Source organism: Coregonus lavaretus, assembly GCF_964263955.1.
Source record: "Coregonus lavaretus genome assembly, contig: HAP1_SCAFFOLD_2218, whole genome shotgun sequence".
NCBI classification, from domain to species: Eukaryota; Metazoa; Chordata; class Actinopteri; order Salmoniformes; family Salmonidae; genus Coregonus; species Coregonus lavaretus.
The window spans coordinates 5,906-33,252 of record NW_028164756.1 but is presented as its reverse complement, the minus strand read 5'-3'; the positions used below and the strand labels follow the sequence as shown (position 1 = coordinate 33,252).

At 43.8% G+C, this 27,347-nt stretch overlaps 1 protein-coding gene across 4 annotated transcripts in view; it reads right to left on the bottom strand.

The window, feature by feature from the left end:
* Positions 1-24,481, bottom strand: part of LOC311116654 (complement factor I-like) — a 39,318-nt gene extending 14,837 nt beyond the window's left edge. For all 4 annotated transcript variants that reach the window (XM_084191709.1, XM_084191708.1, XM_084191710.1 and 1 more), the window contains exons 1-5: positions 24,035-24,481; positions 23,837-23,940; positions 23,247-23,351; positions 12,975-13,150; positions 12,775-12,876 (exon numbers count right to left, since the gene is read on the bottom strand). In XM_084191709.1, coding sequence (XP_084047835.1) covers positions 12,775-12,876; positions 12,975-13,150; positions 23,247-23,351; positions 23,837-23,940; positions 24,035-24,466 — 919 coding nt within the window. In that variant the 5' untranslated portion in view covers positions 24,467-24,481. The remainder of the gene's footprint in view (positions 1-12,774; positions 12,877-12,974; positions 13,151-23,246; positions 23,352-23,836; positions 23,941-24,034) is intronic.
* Between the last annotated feature and the right edge of the window lie 2,866 nt (positions 24,482-27,347).

The following is a 27,347-nucleotide window of genomic DNA, read 5'->3' as shown; positions in this document are numbered from 1 at the left end:
TACGACTGTGCCATCGACCTCCTCCCTGGAACAGCTCCTCCAAAGGGTCGTCTTTATTCGTTGTCTGCTCCTGAAAGAAAGTCCATGGAGGACTACATCAATGGCTCTCTGTCCGCAGGATTAATCCGTTCATCTTCATCTCCTGCTGGTGCTGGCTTCTTCTTTGTGGGGAAGAAGGACGGATCTCTTCGCCCCTGCATCGACTACAGGGGACTCAACGACATCACAGTGAAAAACCGTTACCCTCTGCCTCTGCTCACCTCTGCTTTTGAGTTGCTCCAGGGAGCCACTGTTTTTACCAAGTTGGATCTCAGAAACGCTTACCACCTAGTGCGGATCCGGGAGGGAGATGAATGGAAAACCGCATTCAATACACCAACAGGCCACTACGAGTATCTGGTTATGCCTTTTGGCCTCACCAATGCTCCTGCTGTGTTCCAGGCTCTAGTGAATGATGTACTGCGGGACATGTTAAACAAGTTTGTCTTCGTTTACCTGGATGACATCTTAATCTACTCCAGAAACCTGTCTGAACACACCCGCCATGTCCAGCAAGTCCTTCATCGTCTTCTGGAGAATTCCCTCTACGCCAAGGCAGAGAAATGTGAGTTTCACGTCAAGACAGTGGCCTTCCTGGGGTACATAGTGGCAGAGGGAAGTATCCAAATGGATCCTGCCAAAGTATCAGCAGTCACTTCATGGCCAGTTCCGGAGAACAGAAAGAAGCTGCAACAGTTTCTGGGGTTTGCTAACTTCTATAGGAAGTTTATCCGGAACTACAGTACCGTTGCTGCCCCTCTCACTGCTCTAACCAGCACCAAGCAACCCTTCACCTGGACCCCAGCAGCCGACAAAGCCTTCAGTACCCTCAAGGTGAGGTTCACCTCCGCTCCCATCCTCCAGATGCCTGATGTGGACCGGCAATTCATTGTGGAGGTGGACGCCTCGGATGTGGGAGTTGGTGCTGTGATTTCTCAGTGGGCTGCGGAGGATAGGAAGCTCCATCCCTGTGCCTTTTTCTCACGTCGGTTGTCCCCCTCTGAGTGCAATTACGACATAGGGAACCGTGAGCTGCTGGCTGTGAAGCTTGCCTTGGAGGAGTGGCGTCACTGGCTGGAGGGGTCCACCATTCCATTTCTCGTTTGGACCGATCATAAGAACTTGGAGTACATCCGCACGGCCAAACGGTTGAACTCCAGGCAGTCCCGCTGGGCCCTGTTCTTCACCAGGTTTAATTTCACTCTGTCATACCGGCCTGGATCACGCAACACCAAGCCAGACGCCCTCTCCCGTCAATTCCAGAAGGATGACACCCCCTCCAAGGACCCTGTGTCGATTCTGCCAAGTCCCTGCATCGTTGCAGCTCTGACCTGGGCTGTTGAGGAACAGGTGCTGGAGGCTCTCCGTAACCAGCCAGGTCCCAGCACTTGCCCAGCTGACCGCCTTTTTGTCCCCGAAGACCTGAGGTCCCAGGTCGTTCAGTGGGGACATGACTCCCGCCTAGCTTGTCACCCTGGCTCCACCCGCACTTACAACCTGCTCGCCCAGAGGTTCTGGTGGCCCTCTCTGAGGAAGGATGTACGGGAATTCGTCCAAGCCTGCCCCATCTGCAACCAACACAAGTCGTCCTGCCAGCCCCCAGCCGGATTGCTGCAGCCCCTGCCTGTGCCCAGACGTCCCTGGTCTCACATCGCCCTTGACTTTGTCACGGGGCTGCCCCCTTCAAGTGGCATGACCGTCATTCTCACCATCGTTGACCGTTTCAGCAAGATGGCACACTTCATTCCCCTCCCCAAGCTCCCAACCGCCAAGGAGACCGCCCAGGTGGTCCTGGAACACGTCTTCCGGATCCACGGACTGCCAAAGGATGTAGTTTCTGACCGTGGTCCACAATTCTCCTCCGCTTTTTGGAAGGAGTTCTGTCACCTGCTGGGAGCCACAGTCAGTCTGACTTCCGGATTCCATCCCCAATCCAATGGGCAGTCAGAGCGGGCTAATCAGGAGCTCGAGAAGGCACTGCGATGCATGACTTCACGCAACCCCCACTCCTGGTCGCAGCAATTGACATGGGTGGAGTACGCACACAATTCTCTGACCTGCTCTGCCATCGGTATGTCCCCTTTCCAATGTGTTTATGGATACCAGCCTCCTCTATTTGCCAGCCAGGAAGAGGAGGTTACTTGCCCATCTGCACTTGCTTTTGCCCGTCGATGTCGCCGCACCTGGTCACAAGCCCGAGCCACACTCCTCAGATCCGTTGCCAGCTACACTACCGGGGCCAACCGTCGGAGAATTCCTGCTCCCACCTACCATGTTGGTCAAAGGGTGTGGTTGTCATCGAAGAACCTGCCACTCAGGGTGGAGTCGCAGAAGCTGGCACCTCGGTTCATTGGCCCATTCCCTATCATAAGAGTGATTAGCCCAACTGCTGTCCGGCTCCAACTGCCTAATTCCCTGAGGGTGCACCCCACTTTCCATGTGTCTAAGATTAAGCCCATCCATGAGAGTCCGCTGGTCCCTGCTGCGCCTGGTCCTCCTCCTCCACGGCTCGTCGATGGTGGTCTGGTTTACACCGTCCGCCGCCTGCTTCGGTCCAGACGGAGGGGTAGGGGTCTCCAGTACCTCATTGACTGGGAGGGCTATGGACCTGAGGAAAGGACCTGGGTGCCAGCTAGTCGGATTGTGGATAGGACTCTCATCACCGCTTTCCACCAACGGCATCCTGATCAACCTGCAATCCGTAGGGGCCGCCCCAGAGGGGTCCCTAACCGTCCTGCCCGCTCGGCTTCCTGTCCTGTGCCTGATCCTGTCTCGGGACCTGTCCCATCTCCCGACCACGGCCCTCCGGCTTCCTCCGAGGATGAGGACGTTCACTCGGACCGTTCGGAGGAGTTCTAGCCCTCCTCCGGCTCCCCTCCTCCCGCCCGGCGTGGTGTTGCTCTTGGGACTTCTGGGGCCGTCCCTTGGGGGGGGGGTTCTGTCATGGGCCTCTCACTCCACCGGGTTACCACCTTAATTTTCTTCCACTCTGCTCACCACTCTCTCTACTCAGCCTAACTAGCTCCACCTGTCCCTGCTCTGCTCTGCTCTAATTACTCTGCCAGCTGCGCTGCATTACCCACTACCTCTCCCAGTATTTAAGGCCCTGTCTTTCAGCTCTCCGGTGTCAGATCGTCTGCAAAGCTCACACCCGGAACCTGTTTGCTCGCGCTTCTGGCTCACCCTGGTTTTGTGACCCCGGACCTGCCTGTTTTTTGGATACTCTTCTGCCTCAGGAGATCCAGACCTGCTTCTGCCATTACGACTCCTGACTACTCTTCAATCCCGGTAACTCTGACCAGCCTTCTGCCTTGCTACTACGTATTTTGGATTTCCCTTGAACTGTACTGCTGCCTTGTTTCATTCCGCCCTGTTGTGTCTGTGTCTCCCCCCCCCAGGACTTCTGGACCACCCACCACCGGCTTCATAGGACGCATCGCTGCCACTGGGGGGGGCACAGACCCAGCACATTGGACGGGATCCCTGTTACCCCTGGAGCCTTCATTCACTCCCTACTTCCCTTTTCCCTTAAGTTTAATAAACTTTCTGGTGTGACGCAATTGTGGTCCTCTGGTCGTCTGTCTGAACCGTGACAAATAGTCAGAGAGGTTTAATTCAGTATAAATAGTCAGAGAGAGAGAGGGTTAATTCAGTATAAATAGTCAGAGAGAGAGAGATGGTTAATTCAGTATAAATAGTCAGAGAGAGAGAGGGTTAATTCAGTATAAATAGTCAGAGAGGGTTAATTCAGTATAAATAGTCAGAAAGAGAGAGGGTTAATTCAGTATAAATAGTCAGAGAGAGAGAGATGGTTAATACAGTATAAATAGTCAGATAGAGAGAGAGGGTTAATTCAGTATAAATAGTCAGATAGAGAGGGTTAATTCAGTATAAATAGTCAGAGAGAGGGTTAATTCAGTATAAATAGTCAGAGAGAGAGAGAGAGAGAGGGTTAATTCAGTATAAATAGTCAGAGAGAGAGGGTTAATTCAGTATAAATAGTCAGAGAGAGAGAGGGTTAATTCAGTATAAATAGTCAGAGAGAGAGAGAGAGGGTTAATTCAGTATAAATAGTCAGAGAGAGAGAGAGGGTTAATTCAGTATAAATAGTCAGAGAGAGAGGGTTAATTCAGTATAAATAGTCAGATAGAGAGGGTTAATTCAGTATAAATAGTCAGAGAGAGAGAGGGTTAATTCAGTATAAATAGTCAGAGAGAGAGAGAGAGAGAGGGTTAATTCAGTATAAATAGTCAGAGAGAGAGGGTTAATTCAGTATAAATAGTCAGAGAGAGAGATGGTTAATTCAGTATAAATAGTCAGAGAGGGTTAATTCAGTATAAATAGTCAGAGAGAGAGAGAGGGTTAATTCAGTATAAATAGTCAGAGAGAGAGAGAGGGTTAATTCAGTATAAATAGTCAGAGAGAGAGAGAGGGTTAATTCAGTATAAATAGTCAGAGAGAGAGAGGGTTAATTCAGTATAAATAGTCAGAGAGGGTTAATTCAGTATAAATAGTCAGAGAGAGAGAGAGGGTTAATTCAGTATAAATAGTCAGAGAGAGAGAGAGAGGGTTAATTCAGTATAAATAGTCAGAGAGAGAGAGGGTTAATTCAGTATAAATAGTCAGAGAGAGAGAGGGTTAATTCAGTATAAATAGTCAGAGAGAGAGAGGGTTAATTCAGTATAAATAGTCAGAGAGAGAGAGAAGGTTAATTCAGTATAAATAGTCAGAGAGAGAGAGAGGGTTAATTCAGTATAAATAGTCAGATAGAGAGAGGGTTAATTCAGTATAAATAGTCAGAGAGAGAGAGAGGGTTAATTCAGTATAAATAGTCAGAGAGAGAGAGGGTTAATACAGTATAAATAGTCAGATAGAGAGGGTTAATTCAGTATAAATAGTCAGATAGAGAGAGAGGGTTAATTCAGTATAAATAGTCAGATAGAGAGAGGGTTAATACAGTATAAATAGTCAGAGAGGGTTAATTCAGTATAAATAGTCAGAGAGAGAGAGAGGGTTAATTCAGTATAAATAGTCAGAGAGAGAGAGGGTTAATTCAGTATAAATAGTCAGAGAGGGTTAATTCAGTATAAATAGTCAGAGAGAGAGAGAGGGTTAATTCAGTATAAATAGTCAGAGAGAGAGAGAGAGGGTTAATTCAGTATAAATAGTCAGAGAGAGAGAGGGTTAATTCAGTATAAATAGTCAGAGAGAGAGAGGGTTAATTCAGTATAAATAGTCAGAGAGAGAGAGGGTTAATTCAGTATAAATAGTCAGAGAGAGAGAGAAGGTTAATTCAGTATAAATAGTCAGAGAGAGAGAGAGGGTTAATTCAGTATAAATAGTCAGATAGAGAGAGGGTTAATTCAGTATAAATAGTCAGAGAGAGAGAGAGGGTTAATTCAGTATAAATAGTCAGAGAGAGAGAGGGTTAATACAGTATAAATAGTCAGATAGAGAGGGTTAATTCAGTATAAATAGTCAGATAGAGAGAGAGGGTTAATTCAGTATAAATAGTCAGATAGAGAGAGGGTTAATACAGTATAAATAGTCAGAGAGGGTTAATTCAGTATAAATAGTCAGAGAGAGAGAGGGTTAATTCAGTATAAATAGTCAGAGAGGTTTAATTCAGTATAAATAGTCAGAGAGAGAGAGGGTTAATTCAGTATAAATAGTCAGAGAGAGAGAGATGGTTAATTCAGTATAAATAGTCAGAGAGAGAGAGGGTTAATTCAGTATAAATAGTCAGAGAGGGTTAATTCAGTATAAATAGTCAGAAAGAGAGAGGGTTAATTCAGTATAAATAGTCAGAGAGAGAGAGATGGTTAATACAGTATAAATAGTCAGATAGAGAGAGAGGGTTAATTCAGTATAAATAGTCAGATAGAGAGGGTTAATTCAGTATAAATAGTCAGAGAGAGAGAGGGTTAATTCAGTATAAATAGTCAGAGAGAGAGAGAGAGAGAGGGTTAATTCAGTATAAATAGTCAGAGAGAGAGGGTTAATTCAGTATAAATAGTCAGAGAGAGAGAGGGTTAATTCAGTATAAATAGTCAGAGAGAGAGAGAGAGGGTTAATTCAGTATAAATAGTCAGAGAGAGAGAGAGGGTTAATTCAGTATAAATAGTCAGAGAGAGAGGGTTAATTCAGTATAAATAGTCAGATAGAGAGGGTTAATTCAGTATAAATAGTCAGAGAGAGAGAGGGTTAATTCAGTATAAATAGTCAGAGAGAGAGAGAGAGAGAGGGTTAATTCAGTATAAATAGTCAGAGAGAGAGGGTTAATTCAGTATAAATAGTCAGAGAGAGAGATGGTTAATTCAGTATAAATAGTCAGAGAGGGTTAATTCAGTATAAATAGTCAGAGAGAGAGAGAGGGTTAATTCAGTATAAATAGTCAGAGAGAGAGAGAGGGTTAATTCAGTATAAATAGTCAGAGAGAGAGAGAGGGTTAATTCAGTATAAATAGTCAGAGAGAGAGAGGGTTAATACAGTATAAATAGTCAGAGAGAGAGGGTTAATTCAGTATAAATAGTCAGAGAGAGAGATGGTTAATTCAGTATAAATAGTCAGAGAGGGTTAATTCAGTATAAATAGTCAGAGAGAGAGAGAGGGTTAATTCAGTATAAATAGTCAGAGAGAGAGAGAGGGTTAATTCAGTATAAATAGTCAGAGAGAGAGAGAGGGTTAATTCAGTATAAATAGTCAGAGAGAGAGGGTTAATTCAGTATAAATAGTCAGAGAGAGAGGGTTAATTCAGTATAAATAGTCAGAGAGAGAGAGAGGGTTAATTCAGTATAAATAGTCAGAGAGAGAGAGAGGGTTAATTCAGTATAAATAGTCAGAGAGAGAGGGTTAATTCAGTATAAATAGTCAGAGAGAGAGAGGGTTAATTCAGTATAAATAGTCAGAGAGAGAGAGAGGGTTAATTCAGTATAAATAGTCAGAGAGAGAGAGAGGGTTAATTCAGTATAAATAGTCAGAGAGAGAGAGAGGGTTAATTCAGTATAAATAGTCAGATAGAGAGAGGGTTAATTCAGTATAAATAGTCAGAGAGAGAGAGAGGGTTAATTCAGTATAAATAGTCAGAGAGAGAGGGTTAATTCAGTATAAATAGTCAGAGAGAGAGAGAGGGTTAATTCAGTATAAATAGTCAGATAGAGAGAGGGTTAATTCAGTATAAATAGTCAGAGAGAGAGAGGGTTAATTCAGTATAAATAGTCAGAGAGAGAGGGTTAATTCAGTATAAATAGTCAGAGAGAGAGAGGGTTAATTCAGTATAAATAGTCAGAGAGAGAGAGGGTTAATTCAGTATAAATAGTCAGATAGAGAGAGAGAGGGTTAATTCAGTATAAATAGTCAGATAGAGAGAGAGAGGGTTAATTCAGTATAAATAGTCAGAGAGAGAGAGAGGGTTAATTCAGTATAAATAGTCAGATAGAGAGAGGGTTAATTCAGTATAAATAGTCAGATAGAGAGAGGGTTAATTCAGCATAAATAGTCAGAGAGAGAGAGAGGGTTAATTCAGTATAAATAGTCAGAGAGAGAGAGGGTTAATTCAGTATAAATAGTCAGATAGAGAGAGAGAGGGTTAATTCAGTATAAATAGTCAGATAGAGAGAGAGAGGGTTAATTCAGTATAAATAGTCAGAGAGAGAGAGAGGGTTAATTCAGTATAAATAGTCAGAGAGAGAGGGTTAATTCAGTATAAATAGTCAGATAGAGAGAGAGAGGGTTAATTCAGTATAAATAGTCAGATAGAGAGAGAGAGGGTTAATTCAGTATAAATAGTCAGAGAGAGAGAGAGGGTTAATTCAGTATAAATAGTCAGAGAGAGAGAGAGGGTTAATTCAGTATAAATAGTCAGAGAGAGAGAGGGTTAATTCAGTATAAATAGTCAGATAGAGAGAGAGAGGGTTAATTCAGTATAAATAGTCAGAGAGAGAGAGAAGGTTAATTCAGTATAAATAGTCAGATAGAGAGAGGGTTAATTCAGTATAAATAGTCAGAGAGAGAGGGTTAATTCAGTATAAATAGTCAGAGAGAGAGGGTTAATTCAGTATAATTAGTCAGAGAGAGAGAGAGGGTTAATTCAGTATAAATAGTCAGATAGAGAGAGAGGGTTAATTCAGTATAAATAGTCAGAGAGAGAGAGGGTTAATTCAGTATATATAGTCAGAGAGAGAGGGTTAATTCAGTATAAATAGTCAGAGAGAGAGAGAGAGGGTTAATTCAGTATAAATAGTCAGAGAGAGAGAGGGTTAATTCAGTATAAATAGTCAGATAGAGGGGGTTAATTCAGTATAAATAGTCAGAGAGAGAGGGTTAATTCAGTATAAATAGTCAGAGAGAGAGAGAGGGTTAATTCACTATAAATAGTCAGAGAGAGAGAGGGTTAATTCAGTATATATAGTCAGAGAGAGAGGGTTAATTCAGTATAAATAGTCAGAGAGAGAGAGAGAGGGTTAATTCAGTATAAATAGTCAGAGAGAGAGGGTTAATTCAGTATAAATAGTCAGAGAGAGAGAGAGAGGGTTAATTCAGTATAAATAGTCAGAGAGAGAGAGAGGGTTAATTCAGTATAAATAGTCAGAGAGAGAGGGTTAATTCAGTATAAATAGTCAGAGAGAGAGAGGGTTAATTCAGTATAAATAGTCAGAGAGAGAGAGAGGGTTAATTCAGTATAAATAGTCAGATAGAGAGGGTTAATTCAGTATAAATAGTCAGAGAGAGAGAGGGTTAATTCAGTATAAATAGTCAGAGAGAGAGGGTTAATTCAGTATAAATAGTCAGAGAGAGAGAGAGGGTTAATTCAGTATAAATAGTCAGATAGAGAGGGTTAATTCAGTATAAATAGTCAGAGAGAGAGGGTTAATTCAGTATAAATAGTCAGATAGAGGGGGTTAATTCAGTATAAATAGTCAGAGAGAGAGAGAGAGGGTTAATTCAGTATAAATAGTCAGATAGAGGGGGTTAATTCAGTATAAATAGTCAGAGAGAGAGAGAGAGGGTTAATTCAGTATAAATAGTCAGATAGAGGGGGTTAATTCAGTATAAATAGTCAGAGAGAGAGAGAGAGGGTTAATTCAGTATAAATAGTCAGATAGAGGGGGTTAATTCAGTATAAATAGTCAGAGAGAGAGGGTTAATTCAGTATAAATAGTCAGAGAGAGAGAGAGGGTTAATTCACTATAAATAGTCAGAGAGAGAGAGGGTTAATTCAGTATATATAGTCAGAGAGAGAGGGTTAATTCAGTATAAATAGTCAGAGAGAGAGAGAGAGGGTTAATTCAGTATAAATAGTCAGAGCGAGAGAGGGTTAATTCAGTATAAATAGTCAGATAGAGGGGGTTAATTCAGTATAAATAGTCAGAGAGAGAGGGTTAATTCAGTATAAATAGTCAGAGAGAGAGAGAGGGTTAATTCACTATAAATAGTCAGAGAGAGAGAGGGTTAATTCAGTATATATAGTCAGAGAGAGAGGGTTAATTCAGTATAAATAGTCAGAGAGAGAGAGAGAGGGTTAATTCAGTATAAATAGTCAGAGAGAGAGGGTTAATTCAGTATAAATAGTCAGAGAGAGAGAGAGAGGGTTAATTCAGTATAAATAGTCAGAGAGAGAGAGAGGGTTAATTCAGTATAAATAGTCAGAGAGAGAGGGTTAATTCAGTATAAATAGTCAGAGAGAGAGAGGGTTAATTCAGTATAAATAGTCAGAGAGAGAGAGAGGGTTAATTCAGTATAAATAGTCAGATAGAGAGGGTTAATTCAGTATAAATAGAGAGAGAGAGGGTTAATTCAGTATAAATAGTCAGAGAGAGAGAGAGGGTTAATTCAGTATAAATAGTCAGAGAGAGAGAGGGTTAATTCAGTATAAATAGTCAGAGAGAGAGAGGGTTAATTCAGTATAAATAGTCAGAGAGAGAGGGTTAATTCAGTATAAATAGTCAGAGAGGGTTAATTCAGTATAAATAGTCAGAGAGAGAGAGAGGGTTAATTCAGTATAAATAGTCAGAGAGAGAGAGGGTTAATTCAGTATAAATAGTCAGAGAGAGAGGGTTAATTCAGTATAAATAGTCAGAGAGAGAGAGAGGGTTAATTCAGTATAAATAGTCAGATAGAGAGAGGGTTAATTCAGTATAAATAGTCAGAGAGAGAGAGAGGGTTAATTCAGTATAAATAGTCAGAGAGAGAGGGTTAATTCAGTATAAATAGTCAGAGAGAGAGAGAGGGTTAATTCAGTATAAATAGTCAGATAGAGAGAGGGTTAATTCAGTATAAATAGTCAGAGAGAGAGAGGGTTAATTCAGTATAAATAGTCAGAGAGAGAGGGTTAATTCAGTATAAATAGTCAGAGAGGGTTAATTCAGTATAAATAGTCAGAGAGAGAGAGAGGGTTAATTCAGTATAAATAGTCAGAGAGAGAGAGGGTTAATTCAGTATAAATAGTCAGAGAGAGAGAGGGTTAATTCAGTATAAATAGTCAGAGAGAGAGAGAGGGTTAATTCAGTATAAATAGTCAGAGAGAGAGAGGGTTAATTCAGTATAAATAGTCAGAGAGAGAGGGTTAATTCAGTATAAATAGTCAGAGAGAGAGAGAGGGTTAATTCAGTATAAATAGTCAGAGAGAGAGAGGGTTAATTCAGTATAAATAGTCAGAGAGAGAGAGAGGGTTAATTCAGTATAAATAGTCAGAGAGAGAGAGAGGGTTAATTCAGTATAAATAGTCAGAGAGAGAGAGAGGGTTAATTCAGTATAAATAGTCAGATAGAGAGAGGGTTAATTCAGTATAAATAGTCAGAGAGAGAGATGGTTAATTCAGTATAAATAGTCAGAGAGAGAGAGGGTTAATTCAGTATAAATAGTCAGAGAGAGAGAGAGGGTTAATTCAGTATAAATAGTCAGATAGAGAGAGGGTTAATACAGTATAAATAGTCAGAGAGAGAGAGGGTTAATTCAGTATAAATAGTCAGAGAGAGAGAGGGTTAATTCAGTATAAATAGTCAGAGAGAGAGAGAGGGTTAATTCAGTATAAATAGTCAGATAGAGAGAGGGTTAATACAGTATAAATAGTCAGAGAGAGAGAGAGGGTTAATTCAGTATAAATAGTCAGAGAGAGAGAGATGGTTAATACAGTATAAATAGTCAGATAGAGAGAGAGAGGGTTAATTCAGTATAAATAGTCAGAGAGAGAGAGAGGGTTAATTCAGTATAAATAGTCAGAGAGAGAGAGAGAGAGAGGTTAATTCAGTATAAATAGTCAGAGAGAGAGGGTTAATTCAGTATAAATAGTCAGAGAGAGAGAGTGGGTTAATTCAGTATAAATAGTCAGAGAGAGAGAGAGGGTTAATTCAGTATAAATAGTCAGATAGAGAGAGGGTTAATTCAGTATAAATAGTCAGAGAGAGAGAGGGTTAATTCAGTATAAATAGTCAGAGAGAGAGGGTTAATTCAGTATAAATAGTCAGAGAGAGAGAGTGGGTTAATTCAGTATAAATAGTCAGAGAGAGAGAGAGGGTTAATTCAGTATAAATAGTCAGATAGAGAGAGGGTTAATTCAGTATAAATAGTCAGATAGAGAGAGGGTTAATTCAGTATAAATAGTCAGAGAGAGAGAGAGGGTTAATTCAGTATAAATAGTCAGATAGAGAGAGGGTTAATTCAGTATAAATAGTCAGAGAGAGAGAGGGTTAATTCGGTATAAATAGTCAGAGAGAGAGGTTTAATTCAGTATAAATAGTCAGAGAGGGTTAATTCAGTATAAATAGTCAGAGAGAGAGAGAGAGGGTTAATTCAGTATAAATAGTCAGAGAGAGAGAGAGGGTTAATACAGTATAAATAGTCAGAGAGAGAGGGTTAATTCAGTATAAATAGTCAGAGAGGGTTAATTCAGTATAAATAGTCAGAGAGAGAGATGGTTAATTCAGTATAAATAGTCAGAGAGAGAGGGTTAATTCAGTATAAATAGTCAGAGAGAGAGAGAGAGGGTTAATTCAGTATAAATAGTCAGAGAGAGAGAGAAGGTTAATTCAGTATAAATAGTCAGAGAGGGTTAATTCAGTATAAATAGTCAGAGAGAGAGAGAGAGGGTTAATTCAGTATAAATAGTCAGAGAGAGAGAGAGGGTTAATTCAGTATAAATAGTCAGATAGAGAGAGGGTTAATTCAGTATAAATAGTCAGAGAGAGAGAGGGTTAATTCAGTATAAATAGTCAGAGAGAGAGAGGGTTAATTCAGTATAAATAGTCAGAGAGAGAGAGGGTTAATTCAGTATAAATAGTCAGAGAGAGAGGGTTAATTCAGTATAAATAGTCAGAGAGAGAGAGAGGGTTAATTCAGTATAAATAGTCAGAGAGAGAGAGGGTTAATTCAGTATAAATAGTCAGAGAGAGAGAGGGTTAATTCAGTATAAATAGTCAGAGAGAGAGAGGGTTAATTCAGTATAAATAGTCAGATAGAGAGAGGGTTAATTCAGTATAAATAGAGAGAGAGAGGGTTAATTCAGTATAAATAGTCAGAGAGAGAGAGGGTTAATTCAGTATAAATAGTCACCGAGAAAAGGTAATTTCAGTATAAATAGTCAGAGAGAGGGGAGATATTTTCTCATTGTTGAAAAAATATTACATCTATTTCAAAATGGTCAAATTTAATCCATCCATTCGTTAATTTACCATTGTTAGAATCTAAAGTACCAACTGAGGAATTGAAGTTGGAAAAACGATCTGATTGGTTGATTACCTGCGCACATCATGCCATCCTTGTAGCGTGGTCCATAGTAGTCCTGGCAGTTGGCGATCAGAGAGACGTTGGCCCATAGCAACACGTCAGACGACGTGCCATCTGGATATCACACACACACACCCCACAGAATAAAGTCAGAACACAGCTAGCACACGTGTACTACCCCCCCTCCCCCCACACACACACACCCCCCCTACCTTTCATCCGTCCCCAGCCCGATATGCTACAGGTATGGTTAGGGTTGAACTGTTTTATGGACCAGGGAACACACACAGCACTGACTGCTGGGTTGTCTTCGAAACACTGGGTCCTGAATGGTATCTTCTCCATCTCTATCAGGGCTATATCATTCTCATTCGTGTTAGCATTGAACCTGGGGGGGGGGGGGGGGGAGAGAGAGAGAGAGAGAGAGAGAGAGAGAGAGAGAGAGAGAGAGAGAGAGAGAGAGAGAGAGAGAGAGAGAGAGAGAGAGAGAGAGAGAGAGAGAGAGAGAGAGAGAGAGAGAGAGAGAGAGAGAGAGAGAGAGAGAGACAGAGAGAGAGAGAGAGAGAGAGAGAGAGGTCAGGGTGGAGGATTAGGGTGGAGGGACAGTTTCTCCATCTCTATCGTGTTAGCATTGTACCTGGGGAGAAATAGAGGGTGGAGGGTTCAGGGTGGAGGGCAGGGATCATCAACTAGATTCAGAGGGGGACGATTTTTTCTTGAGTGAATTATCAGGGGGCCAGAACATTATTACAAATCATTTGTAGACTGTAAATTGACCGCAAGAAGCCCAAACAGATATAATATTTGAGTAAAACCTAATCAAAATCAACATAATCATTTCAAACCTTGCTTACATTTGTATACGATCACATACATCTCTCTATTATCTGTGGGAATATTTTGGAACTGATTTGCAAAATTAAAGTCACTTTGAGTTGATTTGCTCGTGTTTTTACAGTCTTATGTCCAACAATAAAAAATAAAAATAAAACTTTGGGGGCCAGTTGGAAAACCAAGGTGTAGGGGTTAGGGGTCAGAGATTAGGGGGGGGGGGGAGAGAGGGTGTAGGGGTTAGGGGTCAGAGAGAGGGTGTAGGGGTTAGGGGTCAGAGATTAGGGGGGGGGGGGAGAGAGAGTGTAGGGGTTAGGGGTCAGAGATTGGGGGGGGGGGGGAGAGAGGGTGTAGGGGTTAGGGGTCAGAGAGAGGGTGTAGGGGTTAGGGGTCAGAGATTAGGGGGGGGGGGGAGAGAGTGTAGGGGTTAGGGGTCAGAGATTAGGGGGGGAGAGAGGGTGTAGGGGTTAGGGGTCAGAGATTAGGGGGGGAGAAAGGGTGTAGGGGTTAGGGGTCAGAGATTAGGGGGGGAGAGAGGGTGTAGGGGTTAGGGGTCAGAGAGAGGGTGTAGGGGTTAGGGGTCAGAGATTAGGGGGGGAGAGAGGGTGTAGGGGTTAGGGGTCAGAGAGAGGGTGTAGGGGTTAGGGGTCAGAGATTAGGGGGGGGGGAGAGAGTGTAGGGGTTAGGGGTCAGAGATTAGGGGGGGAGAGAGGGTGTAGGGGTTAGGGGTCAGAGATTAGGGGGGGAGAGAGGGTGTAGGGGTTAGGGGTCAGAGATTAGGGGGGGAGAGAGGGTGTAGGGGTTAGGGGTCAGAGAGAGGGTGTAGGGGTTAGGGGTCAGAGATTAGGGGGGAGAGAGGGTGTAGGGGTTAGGGGTCAGAGATTGGGGGGGAGGGTGTAGGGGTTAGGGTTCAGAGATTAGGGGGGGAGAGAGGGTGTAGGGGTTAGGGGTCAGAGATTAGGGGGGGAGAGAGGGTGTAGGGGTTAGGGGTCAGAGATTAGGGGGGGAGAGAGGGTGTAGGGGTTAGGGTTCAGAGATTAGGGGGGGAGAGAGGGTGTAGGGGTTAGGGTTCAGAGATTAGGGGGGGAGAGAGGGTGTAGGGGTTAGGGGTCAGAGATTAGGGGGGGAGAGAGGGTGTAGGGGTTAGGGGTCAGAGAGAGGGTGTAGGGGTTAGGGGTCAGAGATTGGGGGGGAGAGAGGGTGTAGGGGTTAGGGTTCAGAGATTAGGGGGGGAGAGAGGGTGTAGGGGTTAGGGGTCAGAGATTAGGGGGGGAGAGAGGGTGTAGGGGTTAGGGGTCAGAGAGAGGGTGTAGGGGTTAGGGGTCAGAGATTAGGGGGGGAGAGAGGGTGTAGGGGTTAGGGGTCAGAGATTAGGGGGGGAGAGAGGGGTAGGGGTTAGGGGTCAGAGATTAGGGGGGGAGAGAGGGTGTAGGGGTTAGGGGTCAGAGATTAGGGGGGGAGAGAGGGTGTAGGGGTTAGGGGTCAGAGAGAGGGTGTAGGGGTTAGGGGGGAGAGATTAGGGGGGGAGAGAGGGTGTAGGGGTTAGGGGTCAGAGATTAGGGGGGGAGAGAGGGTGTAGGGGTTAGGGGTCAGAGATTAGGGGGGGAGAGAGAGTGTAGGGGTTAGGGGTCAGAGATTAGGGGGGGAGATAGGGTGTAGGGGTTAGGGGTCAGAGAGAGGGTGTAGGGGTTAGGGGGGAGAGATTAGGGGGGGAGAGAGGGTGTAGGGGTTAGGGGTCAGAGATTAGGGGTGGGGAGATAGGGTGTAGGGGTTAGGGGTCAGAGAGAGGGTGTAGGGGTTAGGGGTCAGAGATTAGGGGTGGGGAGAGAGGGTGTAGGGGTTAGGGGTCAGAGATTAGGGGGGGAGAGGGTGTAGAGGTTAGGGGTCAGAGATTAGGGGGGGAGAGAGGGTGTAGGGGTTAGGGGTCAGAGATTAGGGGGGGAGAGGGTGTAGGGGTTAGGGACAGTTTCTTCATCTCTATCAACGCTATGTCATTCTCATTGGAGTTAGGGTCATACCTTGTCCAGAGAGATTTACATGGTTATCAAAACGTCACACCAGGGTAAGCCAACATGAGTATTTCTAATAACCCCTTATGGGAAAAATGAATTGTGGAAAAAAGATTGGAACCATTTCCCTGTTTGACCCGCTAGGTTTTATGGGTATTATGACTCATACTGTGGTACTCCATTGACCTTCATTCAAAAACTCCTTGCTTTGTGGGCAAAACAACAAAGACAGCCACCTGGTGGAGGGAGACAGATTTTCAGCCGAGTCGGACCTCTCTCTTCCTCTCTGTAGCAGGTCAAACAAACAACTAAAAAGAACGAGTCACTCAGATAAACGAATCATGACTCAAGTCAGTAAAAAGAGTCGTTCAAAAATATATTTTAGCCTGCGCTGGTGCTGCAGACTGCTGTATCTGTCCCCTAATACATGACTGTTAAAGACCCAATGCACTACCTTTGTGAGATTTTTTAAAAATATAGAGAGATCATTCTGAATCCCTCATTACTGAATGAATGAATTTAACATTACATTAAGGCCCTATATTCTTGGCAGCCCTGGTGTGAAGGGGAGGAATTGCATTGCAAGACCGTTGCTATGTTGCTAGGCTACATATCCTTGTTTCCTCTACAGAGCACACTGGTGCACAGGTGATACATTGGATCATTTCGCTCGACCGTGAGAACCTCACTTTCTTTCAAGTTTTTGCAGTGTATGTTCTGAAGGTTTGCATTAAAATATAGTGTAGAGGCTATTACATGTCACTGGAGTAGCCTATAGGTCTACTATTATAATGGATTGATTGGATCCTCCTCACCTACTGAACGAACGCGATACAGAGCACCGCCAAGATCTCCACCCCTGCTTTGACCTCCCATCAGGGCAGACCTCCCACTCCAGCCCTGCTTTGACCTCCCATCAGGTCAGAGAAATCAGACATTTAAATGATACCGTTCTACTCCTTCCGCTCCAGCCATCACCACGAGCCCGTCCTCCCAACCATCCACTCCAGCCATTACCACGAGCCCGTCCTCCCAACCATCCACTCCAGCCATCACCACGAGCCCGTCCTCCCAACCATCCACTCCAGCCATCACCACGAGCCCGTCCTCCCAACCATCCACTCCAGCCATTACCACGAGCCCGTCCTCCCAACCATCCACTCCAGCCATCACCACGAGCCCGTCCTCCCAACCATCCACTCCAGCCATTACCACGAGCCCGTCCTCCCAACCATCCGCTCCAGCCATCACCACGAGCCCGTCCTCCCAACCATCCATTCCAGCCATCACCACGAGCCCGTCCTCCCCAATTAAGGTGCCACCAACCCCCTGTGGTTTCATCCCAGGAGCTATTACTATTATGAACAACACCCCATATGGGAAGAGCTGGGTGGGATAGGTATCTGTCCTATTGGTCTGACTGGTTGTTTTCTTTAAGCAGGGCTGGGTGGGATAGGTATCTGTCCTATTGGTCTGACTGGTTGTTTTCTTTAAGCAGGGCTGGGTGGGATAGGTATCTGTCCTATTGGTCTGACTGGTTGTTTTCTTTAAGCACGGCTGGGTGGGATAGGTATCTGTCCTATTGGTCTGACTGGTTGTTTTCTTTAAGCAGGGCTGGGTGGGATAGGTATCTGTCCTATTGGTCTGACTGGTTGTTTTCTTTAAGCACGGCTGGGTGGGATAGGTATCTGTCCTATTGGTCTGACTGGTTGTTTTCTTTAAGCAGGGCTGGGTGGGATAGGTATCTGTCCTATTGGTCTGACTGGTTGTTTTCTTTAAGCAGGGCTGGGTGGGATAGGTATCTGTCCTATTGGTCTGACTGGTTGTTTACTTTAAGCAGAGCTGAGTGGGATAGGTATCTGTCCTATTGGTCTGACTGGTTGTTTTCTTTAAGCAGGGCTGGGTGGGATAGGTATCTGTCCTATTGGTCTGACTGGTTGTTTTCTTTAAGCAGGGCTGGGTGGGATAGGTATCTGTCCTATTGGTCTGACTGGTTGTTTTCTTTAAGCAGGGCTGGGTGGGATAGGTATCTGTCCTATTGGTCTGACTGGTTGTTTTCTTTAAGCAGGGCTGGGTGGGATAGGTATCTGTCCTATTGGTCTGACTGGTTGTTTTCTTTAAGCAGGGCTGGGTGGGATAGGTATCTGTCCTATTGGTCTGACTGGTTGTTTTCTTTAAGCAGGGCTGGGTGGGATAGGTATCTGTCCTATTGGTCTGACTGGTTGTTTTCTTTAAGCAGGGCTGGGTGGGATAGGTATCTGTCCTATTGGTCTGACTGGTTGTTTTCTTGAAGCAGGGCTGGGTGGGATAGGTATCTGTCCTATTGGTCTGACTGGTTGTTTTCTTTAAGCAGGGCTGGGTGGGATAGGTATCTGTCTGACTGTCCTATTGGTTGTTTCCTGCTTTGTTTTCTATATGTTTTCTTTAGGCGTCATGTGATGCGTTGAAAGTTCTGAGATTTCCTCTTGTAGGACAGATAGTATGTGAATCTGAATAGGGATTGTTTTCACTTTTCCATAGATGACGGTCATGACATTGTAGTCATTTAGCAGACGCTCTTATCCAGAGCGACTTGCAGTTAGTGCATCCATCTTCAGATTGCTATGACAACCACATATCAGTCATAGTGAGTACATTTTCCTCAGAGCTAGTAAGGATTTATTTTATGAATCAAAGTTTAATGCTGGTATTATTTTCTCCACGGCATGAGGAGTGATAGCTCATAAACTGAAGAGAACTTATACGATAAGATTGATTGGCTTCTTTCTCTCCTTGATGCGTTTCCCACCTTTCCAATCCAGACCCAAACACACATTATTTGAGTTTCACACATGGGGACTTCATTAACATAATGTGGGATGTGACGCGTATATGGTCTTCTCTATTCTAAGGGAACAACGGAACAAGAATCTCAACCTACAGACACAGATAGAAGCAAGCAACAAGTGTAAAAAACAAACATGAAAGCTTAATTATAATATTAGTGGAATATGTCCATGATAAAAACAAGAGAATGGAATATAATTAGATCAATTAGAAAAAAAGATTAGTTGAGATGCAGCCACTACACACGTGTGGACGGCTATTTTATCAAATCAATATGGACAGCGCCGGTGCTGAAAGTTGATTAGTCAAATGAACTAACAATAGGGCTTTATTGGAGCACGAAGAAACAAGATGTGATCTTACATGTTTGACAGACGCAATTACCATTATCCATATATTTGTCGGTATACAGTGCATTCCGGAAAGTATTCAGACCCCTTGACCTTTTCCACATTTTGTTACGTTACAGCCTTATTCTAAAATGAATTGAATAGTTTTTTCCCCCTCATCAATCTACACACAATACCCCATAATGACAAAGCAAAAACAGGTTTTTAGACATTTTTGCAAATGTATTAAACATAAAAAACAGAAATACCTTATTTACATAAGTAAATCCTGTTTCCATTGATTATCGTTGAGATGTTTCTACAACTTGATTGGAATCCACCTGTGGTAAATTCAATTGATTGGACATGATTTGGAAAGGCACACACCTGTCTATATAAGGTCCCACAGTTGACAGTGCATGTCAGAGCAAAAACCAAGCCATGAGGTCGAAGGAATTGTCCGTAGAGCTCCGAGACAGGATTGTGTCGAGGCAAAATTCTGGGGAAGGGTACCAAAACATTTCTGCAGCATTGAAGGTCCCCAAGAACACAGTAGCCTCCATCATTCTTAAATGGAAGAAGTTTGTAACCACCAAGACTCTTCCTAGAGCTGGCCGCCCGGCCAAACTGAGCAATCAGGGGAGAAGGGCCTTGGTCAGGGAGGTGACCAAGAACCTGATGATCCCTCTGAGAGCGCTCCATAGTTCCTCTGTGAAGATGGGAGAATCTTCCAGAAGGACATCCATCTCTGCAGCACTCAACCAATCAGGCCTTTATGGTAGAGTCGCCAGACGGAAGCCACTCCTCAGTAAAAGGCACATGACAGCCTGCTTGGAATTTGCCAAAAGGCACCTAAAGACTCTCAGACCATGAGAAACAAGATTTTCTGGTCTGATGAAACCAAGATTGAACTCTTTGGCCTGAATGCCAAGTGTCAGGTCTGGAGGAAACCTGGCACCATCCCTACGGTGAAGCTTGGTGGTGGCAGCATCAAGTCTGGCCTGAGTTTGTCTACATTAAGTCTGGCCCGGGTTTGTCTACATTAAGTCTGGCCTGGGTTTGTTTACATGATGTCTGGCCTGGGTTTCTGGGTTTGTTTACATTATGTTTGGCCTGGGTTTGTTTACATGATGTCTGGCCTGGGTTTGTCTACATTAAGTCTGGCCTGGGTTTGTTTACATGATGTCTGGCCTGGGTTTGTCTACATTAAGTCTGGCCTGGGTTTGTTTACATTATGTCTGGCCTGGGTTTGACCAGTGACGATGTTTCACCTTTACTAGCCTGTTCAACCTCTCTTTCGTAACGTCTGAGATCCCCAGAGATTGGAAAGCTGCCGCGGTCATCCCCCTCTTCAAAGGGGGTGACACTCTAGATCCAAACTGTTACAGACCTATATCCATCCTGCCCTGCCTTTCAAAAGTATTTGAAAGCCAAGTTAACAAACAGATCACCGACCATTTCGAATCCCACCGTACCTTCTCTGCTATGCAATCCGGTTTCCGAGCTGGTCATGGGTGCACTTCATCCACGCTCAAGGTCATAAACGATATTATAACCGCGATCGATAATAGACAGTACTGTGCAGCCGTCATCATCGACCTGGCCAAGGCTTTCAACTCTGTCAACCACCGCATTCTTATTGGCAGACTAAATAGCCTTGGTTTCTCTAATGACCGCCTCGCCTGGTTCACCAACTACTTCTCAGATAGAGTTCAATGTGTCAAATCGGAGGGCCTGTTGTCTGGACCTCTGGCCGTCTCTATGGGGGTGCCACAGGGTTCAATTCTTGGGCCGACTCTTTTCTCCGTGTATATCAATGATGTCGCTCTTGCTGCTGGTGACTCTCAGATCCACCTCTACGCAGACGACACCATTTTGAATACATCTGGCCCTCCAGCAGGTACAGTGGGGAGAACAAGTATTTGATACACTGCCGATTTTGCAGGTTTTCCTACTTACAAAGCATGTAGAGGTCTGTAATTTTTATCATAGGTACACTTCAACTGTGAGAGACGGAATCTAAAACAAAAATCCAGAAAATCACATTGTATGATTTTAAAGTAATTCATTTGCATTTTATTGCATGACATAAGTATTTGATACATCAGAAATGCAGAACTTAATATTTGGTACAGAAACCTTTGTTTGCAATTACAGAGATCATACATTTCCTCTAGGTCTTGACCAGGTTTGCACACACTGCAGCAGGGATTTTGGCCCACTGCTCCATACAGACCTTCTCCATATCCTTCAGGTTTCGAGGCTGTCACTGGGCAATACAGACTTTCAGCTCCCTCCAAAGATTTTCTATTGGGTTCAGGTCTGGAGACTGGCTAGGCCACTCCAGGACCTTGAGATGCTTCTTACGGAGCCACTCCTTAGTTGCCCTGGCTGTGTGTTTCGGGTCGTTGTCATGCTGGAAGACCCAGCCACGACCCATCTTCAATGCTCTTACTGAGGGAAGGAGATTGTTGGCCAAGATCTCGCGATACATGGCCCCATCCATCCTCCCCTCAATACGGTGCAGTCGTCCTGTCCCCTTTGCAGAAAAGCATCCCCAAAGAATGATGTTTCCACCTCCATGCTTCACGGTTGGGATGGTGTTCTTGGGGTTGTACTCATCCTTCTTCTTCCTCCAAACACGGCGAGTGGAGTTTATACCAAAAAGCTCTATTTTTGTCTCATCAGACCACATGACCTTCTCCCATTCCTCCTCTGGATCATCCAGATGGTCATTGGCAAACTTCAGACGGGCCTGGACATGCGATGGCTTGAGCAGGGGGACCTTGCATGCGCTGCAGGATTTTAATCCATGATGGCGTAGTGTGTTACTAATGGTTTTCTTTGAGACTGTGGTCCCAGCTCCCTTCAGGTTATTGACCAGTTCCTGCCGTGTAGTTCTGGGCTGATCCCTCACCTTCCTCATGATCATTGATGCTCCACGAGGTGAGATCTTGCATGGAGCCCCAGACCGAGGGTGATTGACCGTCATCTTGAACTTCTTCCATTTTCTAATAATTGCGCCAACAGTTGTTGCCTTCTCACCAAGCTGCTTGCCTATTGTCCTGCAGCCCATCCCAGCCTTGTGCAGGTCTACAATTTTATCCCTGATGTCCTTACACAGCTCTCTGGTCTTGGCCATTGTGGAGAGGTTGGAGTCTGTTTGATTGAGTGTGTGGACAGGTGTCTTTTATACAGGTAACGAGTTCAAACAGGTGCAGTTAATACAGGTAATGAGTGGAGAACAGGAGGGCTTCTTAAAGAAAAACTAACAGGTCTGTGAGAGCCGGAATTCTTACTGGTTGGTAGGTGATCAAATACTTATGTCATGCAATAAAATGCAAATGAATTACTTAAAAATCATACAATGTGATTTTCTGGATTTTTGTTTTAGATTCTGTCTCTCACAGTTGAAGTGTACCTATGATAAAAATGACAGACCTCTACATGCTTTGTAAGTAGGAAAACCTGCAAAATTGGCAGTGTATCAAATACTTGTTCTCCCCACTGTATATCTCACTGGTCATTCCCAAAGCCAACACCTCCTTTGGCCGCCATTCCTTCCAGTTCTACATTTACATAACATTTACGTCATTTAGCAGACGCTCTTATCCAAAGCGACTTACAAATTGGTGCATTCACCCTATAGCCAGTGGGATAACCACATTACAATATTTTTTTTTTTCTTTTTTTTTTCTTTTTTTTTTTTTGGGGGGGGGGATTACTTTATCCTATCCCAGGTATTCCTTAAAGAGGTGGGGTTTCAAATGTCTCCGGAAGGTGGTGAGTGACTCCGCTGTCCTGGCGTCGTGAGGGAGCTTGTTCCACCATTGGGGTGCCAGAGCAGCGAACAGTTTTGACTGGGCTGAGCGGGAACTATGCTTCCGCAGAGGAAGGGGAGTTCTCTGCTGCCAATGACTGGAACGAATTGCAAAAATCTCTGAAGCTGGAGACACTTATCTCCCTCACTAACTTTAAGCATCAGTTGTCAGAGCACCTTACCGATCACTGCACCTGTACACAGCCCATCTGAAATTAGCCCGCCCAACTACCTCATCCCCATATTGTTATTTATTTTGCTCTTTTGCACCCCAGTATCTCTATTTGCACATCATCTCTTGCACATCTATCATTCCAGTGTTAATACTAATTGTAATTATTTTGCACTATGGCCTATTTATTGCCTTACCTCCATAACTTGCTACATTTGCACACACTGTATATATATTTTCTGTTGTATTTTTGACTGTATGTTTTGTTTATTCCATATGTAACTCTGTGTTGTTGTTTTTAATCGCACTGCTTTGCTTTATCTTGGCCAGGTCGCAGTTGTAAATGAGTTCTCAACTGGCTTACCTGGTTAAATAAAGGTGAAATAAATAAATAAATATTCACCTTATGCAGATCTCATCTTTAAGGGGATTAGCAGTTTAACAAAAAAACACTGATCATCTAGAAAATCACTATATAAATTGAATAAATCAATTACTTGTGGTGTATGATGACGTTCTTGACAGGAACGATATCTGTTGTTCCCTGATATGATCTCTTCTTCCAGAGACTGAACTTGATGTGGTACGCCTCTGGTTTGGGCCTAGATAGAGAGAGATAGAGAGAGAGAGAGATGGAAAGAGAGCGAGAGAGAGAGAGAGAGAGAGGAGAGAGATAGAGAGATAGAGAGGAGAGAGAAAGAGAGAGAGATAGAGGAGGGAGAGAGAGAGAGAGAGAGAGAGAGAGAGAGAGACAGAGAGAGAGAGAGAGAGAGAGATGGAAAGAGAGAGATTGAAAGAGAGCGAGAGAGAGAGAGAGGAGAGAGATAGAGCGATAGAGAGGAGAGAGAAAGATAGAGGAGAGAGAGATAGAGAGAGAGACAGAGAGAGAGAGAGAGAGAGAGAGAGAGAGAGAGAGAGAGAGAGACGGAGAGAGAGAGAGAGAGAGAGAGAGAGAGAGAGAGAGACAGAGAGAGACAGAGAGAGACAGAGAGAGAGAGAGTGGAGAGAGAGAGATCAACCCTGCCCCAAAACACATACACATGCATGACCATCCCCCCCACCCCTATCTGTACAGTACAGTACCTACCTGACACAGTGAGCGGCGGTCAGGACCCAACATCCCCCGATGTATGCCCCCCCACAGTCGATTTTACCCCGCTCCTGTATCGCCACCTGCCATTGGATCTGAGTCTACGGGTCAGAGATTATCGGTCAGGGGCTAGAGGTGAAATTGGCTCAAACATCCGGAGTGAATGTGTGTTTGAAGAGTGTGTGTGTGACTCACTGGTTGGGCCGGCACTCCTCCCACCACTCGTTTCTGCCTTCCCCTGCTTCTCTCTCTGCTCTCCTCTATGACTGTAGTGTTGGGGATGCCACAATGTATCTTCACTTCTTGAAAATCTCTGGCTGCTTTCACCTCTACAACACAACATGACAAAAAAATACTACATGAATAGTAGAATATTACTGTAACTCCCTGGTTACTTTCAGATTTTTTTCTAGCACTGAATTGGTGACTGTTGCATGTGGGACATACTTTGAAGACGGTGCGACGTGTGAGAGAGTGAAGGGAGGGGGGAACCGCGAACTCTGAGCTGGCAACACTTGCTAAATCGTCAATTTGAAGTGATCGACAGTTAGGAACCCCGACCACCGTGAGGACAGCGAGGGATTTGGTTGTATGTACTTTGCTCGGACTGAGAGGATCAACTGCCATCAACAGGCTGCATCTTTCTGCCTCTCCACTGTCATGAGTAGTATTGGATTCAGGAGGAAGGTGAGTTTACACTAGGTTATTTTGTTTTGTTTTATTTGCTTAAAGGGACCCCCATTTTAAATATATATGAGCACTAGCGTCCTAGTATTGAATCCTGGTACCAGGTATAGAAACTAAATAGAAACGAAATGTCTATATTGGGAATTGAAAGGTGTAGTTAATAATTGTTGGTTCATAATATGAGTCAAGCTTGAGCTTTTTAAAATAAAAACTGAATTGATTGAAAATGGTTTAACGTGTCGTTTCTGCTTATTCTTTATCAATTAATTCCCAAAACTGGCTGAAAGACCATGAACTCTGCATTAATGAGCTACATTTGCTTTAAACCACATATGAAAACGATATATACACATTTTGAAAGCTGAGAAACAGATCTTTCAAATGATATGACATACAATAGCACCACATCAATCAAATGGTAATCAGCCAAAGAACAAACACTTGTGAAAATGTGTATCTTATTGTCACGCCCTGGCTCGGGGGACTCTCTTATGTTGAGCCAGGGTGTTAGTTTCTATGTTTTGTGTTGTAGGTTGTGGGTCTAGTTTGATTATTTCTATGTTGGCCTGAGTGACTCCCAATCAGAGGCAACGAGTGTCAGCTGTCAGCTGGTTGTCTCTGATTGGGAGCCATATTTAAACAGTTGGCTTTTCTTTCGTGTTTGTGGGATTTTGTTTCGAGTTGGTTGTGTGTTACCGTGTACTGTCACGTTTCCGTCTTTTGTTGTTTTGATCACGTTTTCGCTAAATAAATGAGTATGTTTGCCTGCAACGCTGCGCCTTGGTCCTCCTCATTGGTAGACGAGCGTGACACTTATACGCAAATTAAAGCTTTTTCCCCAAACAACTGCCATTTATCCAACTTTCTAATGAAGATGGAGAAACACTTAGAGCATATTTAATTCTTCCTTATTCTGTTAGGCTTGAAAATCAAAAATCAGAATAGTAAAACATTTTACTGTGAATAAGTTAAATAAGTTTTAGTGACCGGTGGTATTTTTCTAGAATTCTATGGAATGTTCTGTGATCAGACAATTTATCTGGATAGTATATTTAACACATATCTGCACCAAAAACAAATGACATTTGGTCTTAAATATGATTAGGAACCAGTAATATAATATGAATAAAACTAGAACTGCATTCTACAAAATATCACACGCACCTTGAACCCTCACCTTTGGTGAGTTTTGGTCATAAGGCATATTATAACAATAATTGTATTTTACAACTTCCATTTATTCTGTACATACATTCCCAATGCAATAAAATACAAATTAATTACTTAAAAATCATACAATGTGATTTTCTGGATTTTTGTTGTAGATTCCGTCTCTCACAGTTGAAGTGTACCTATGATAAAAATTACAGACCTCTACATGCTTTGTAAGTAGGAAAACCTGCAAAATCGGCAGTGTATCAAATACTTGTTCTCCCCACTATATATTTATAAAAAAAATTTTTTACCCCATTTCCTCCCCAATTTCGTGATATCCAATTGGTAGTTACAGTCTTGTCCCATCGCTGCACTGCTTATTGACACACTGCTCGCTTAACCCAGAAGCCAGCCGCACCAATGTGTCGGAGGATCCAAGGTCAGCTTGCAGGCGCCCGGCCCGCCACAAGGAGTCACTAGAGTGCGAAGGTACGAGGACATCCCGTCCGGCCAAACCCTCCCCTAACCCGGACGACGCTGGGCCAATTGTGCGCCGCCTCATGGGTCTCCCGATCACAGCCGGCTGTGACACAGCCTGGGATCGAACCCGGGTCTGTAGTGATGCCTCATGGGTCTCCCGATCACAGCCGGCTGTGACACAGCCTGGGATCGAACCCGGGTCTGTAGTGACGCCTCAAGCACTGCGATGCAGTGCCATGGAACGCTGCGCAACTCGGGAGACACCTGACATGCTACATTACGCGTTAACTTGATGTATTTAGCTAGCTACAGTATTGTTCCCCTTTAATCTGTGGTATCATAGCTAGCCTGGCTCGCTAGCGTTATCAAATAATGTTGTATAACCAGAGATAGCTACTAGCTTATACCAGGTATTTTGTATACATCTGGCCCTTCATTGGACACTGTGTTAACAAACCTCCAAACGAGCTTCAAATCCTTCAGTAGCCTCCAACTGCTCTTAAACACTAGTAAAACTAAATGCATGCTTTTCAATCGAACGCTGCTGGCACCCGCCCACCCGACTAGAATCACCACTCTCGACGGGTCTGACCTAGAGTATGTGGACAACTACAAATACCTAGGTGTCTGGTTAGACTGTAAACTCAACTTCCAGACTCACATAAAGAATCTCCAATCCAAAGTTAAATCTAGAATCGTCTTCCTATTTCGCAATAAAGCCTCCTTCACTCATGCTGCCAAACATGCCCTCGTAAAACTGACTATCCTACCGATCCTTGACTTCGGCGATGTAATTTACAAAATAGCCTCCAACACTCTACTCAGCAAATTGGATGTAGTCTATCACAGTGCCATCCGTTTTGTCTCCAAAGCCCCATACACTACCCACCACTGTGACCTGTACGCTCTTGTTGGCTGGTCCTCACTACATGTTCGTCGTCAAACCCACTGGCTCCAGGCCATCTATAAATCACTGCTAGGCAAATCCCCGCCTTATCTTAGCTCATTGGTCACCATAGCAGCACCCACCCGTAGTCTGCGCTCCAGCAGGTATATCTCACTGGTCATCCCCAAAGCCAACACCTCCTTTGGCCGCCATTCCTTCCAGTTCTCTGCTGCCAATGACTGGAACGAATTGCAAAAATCTCTGAAGCTGGAGACTCTTATCTCCCTCAATAACTTTAAG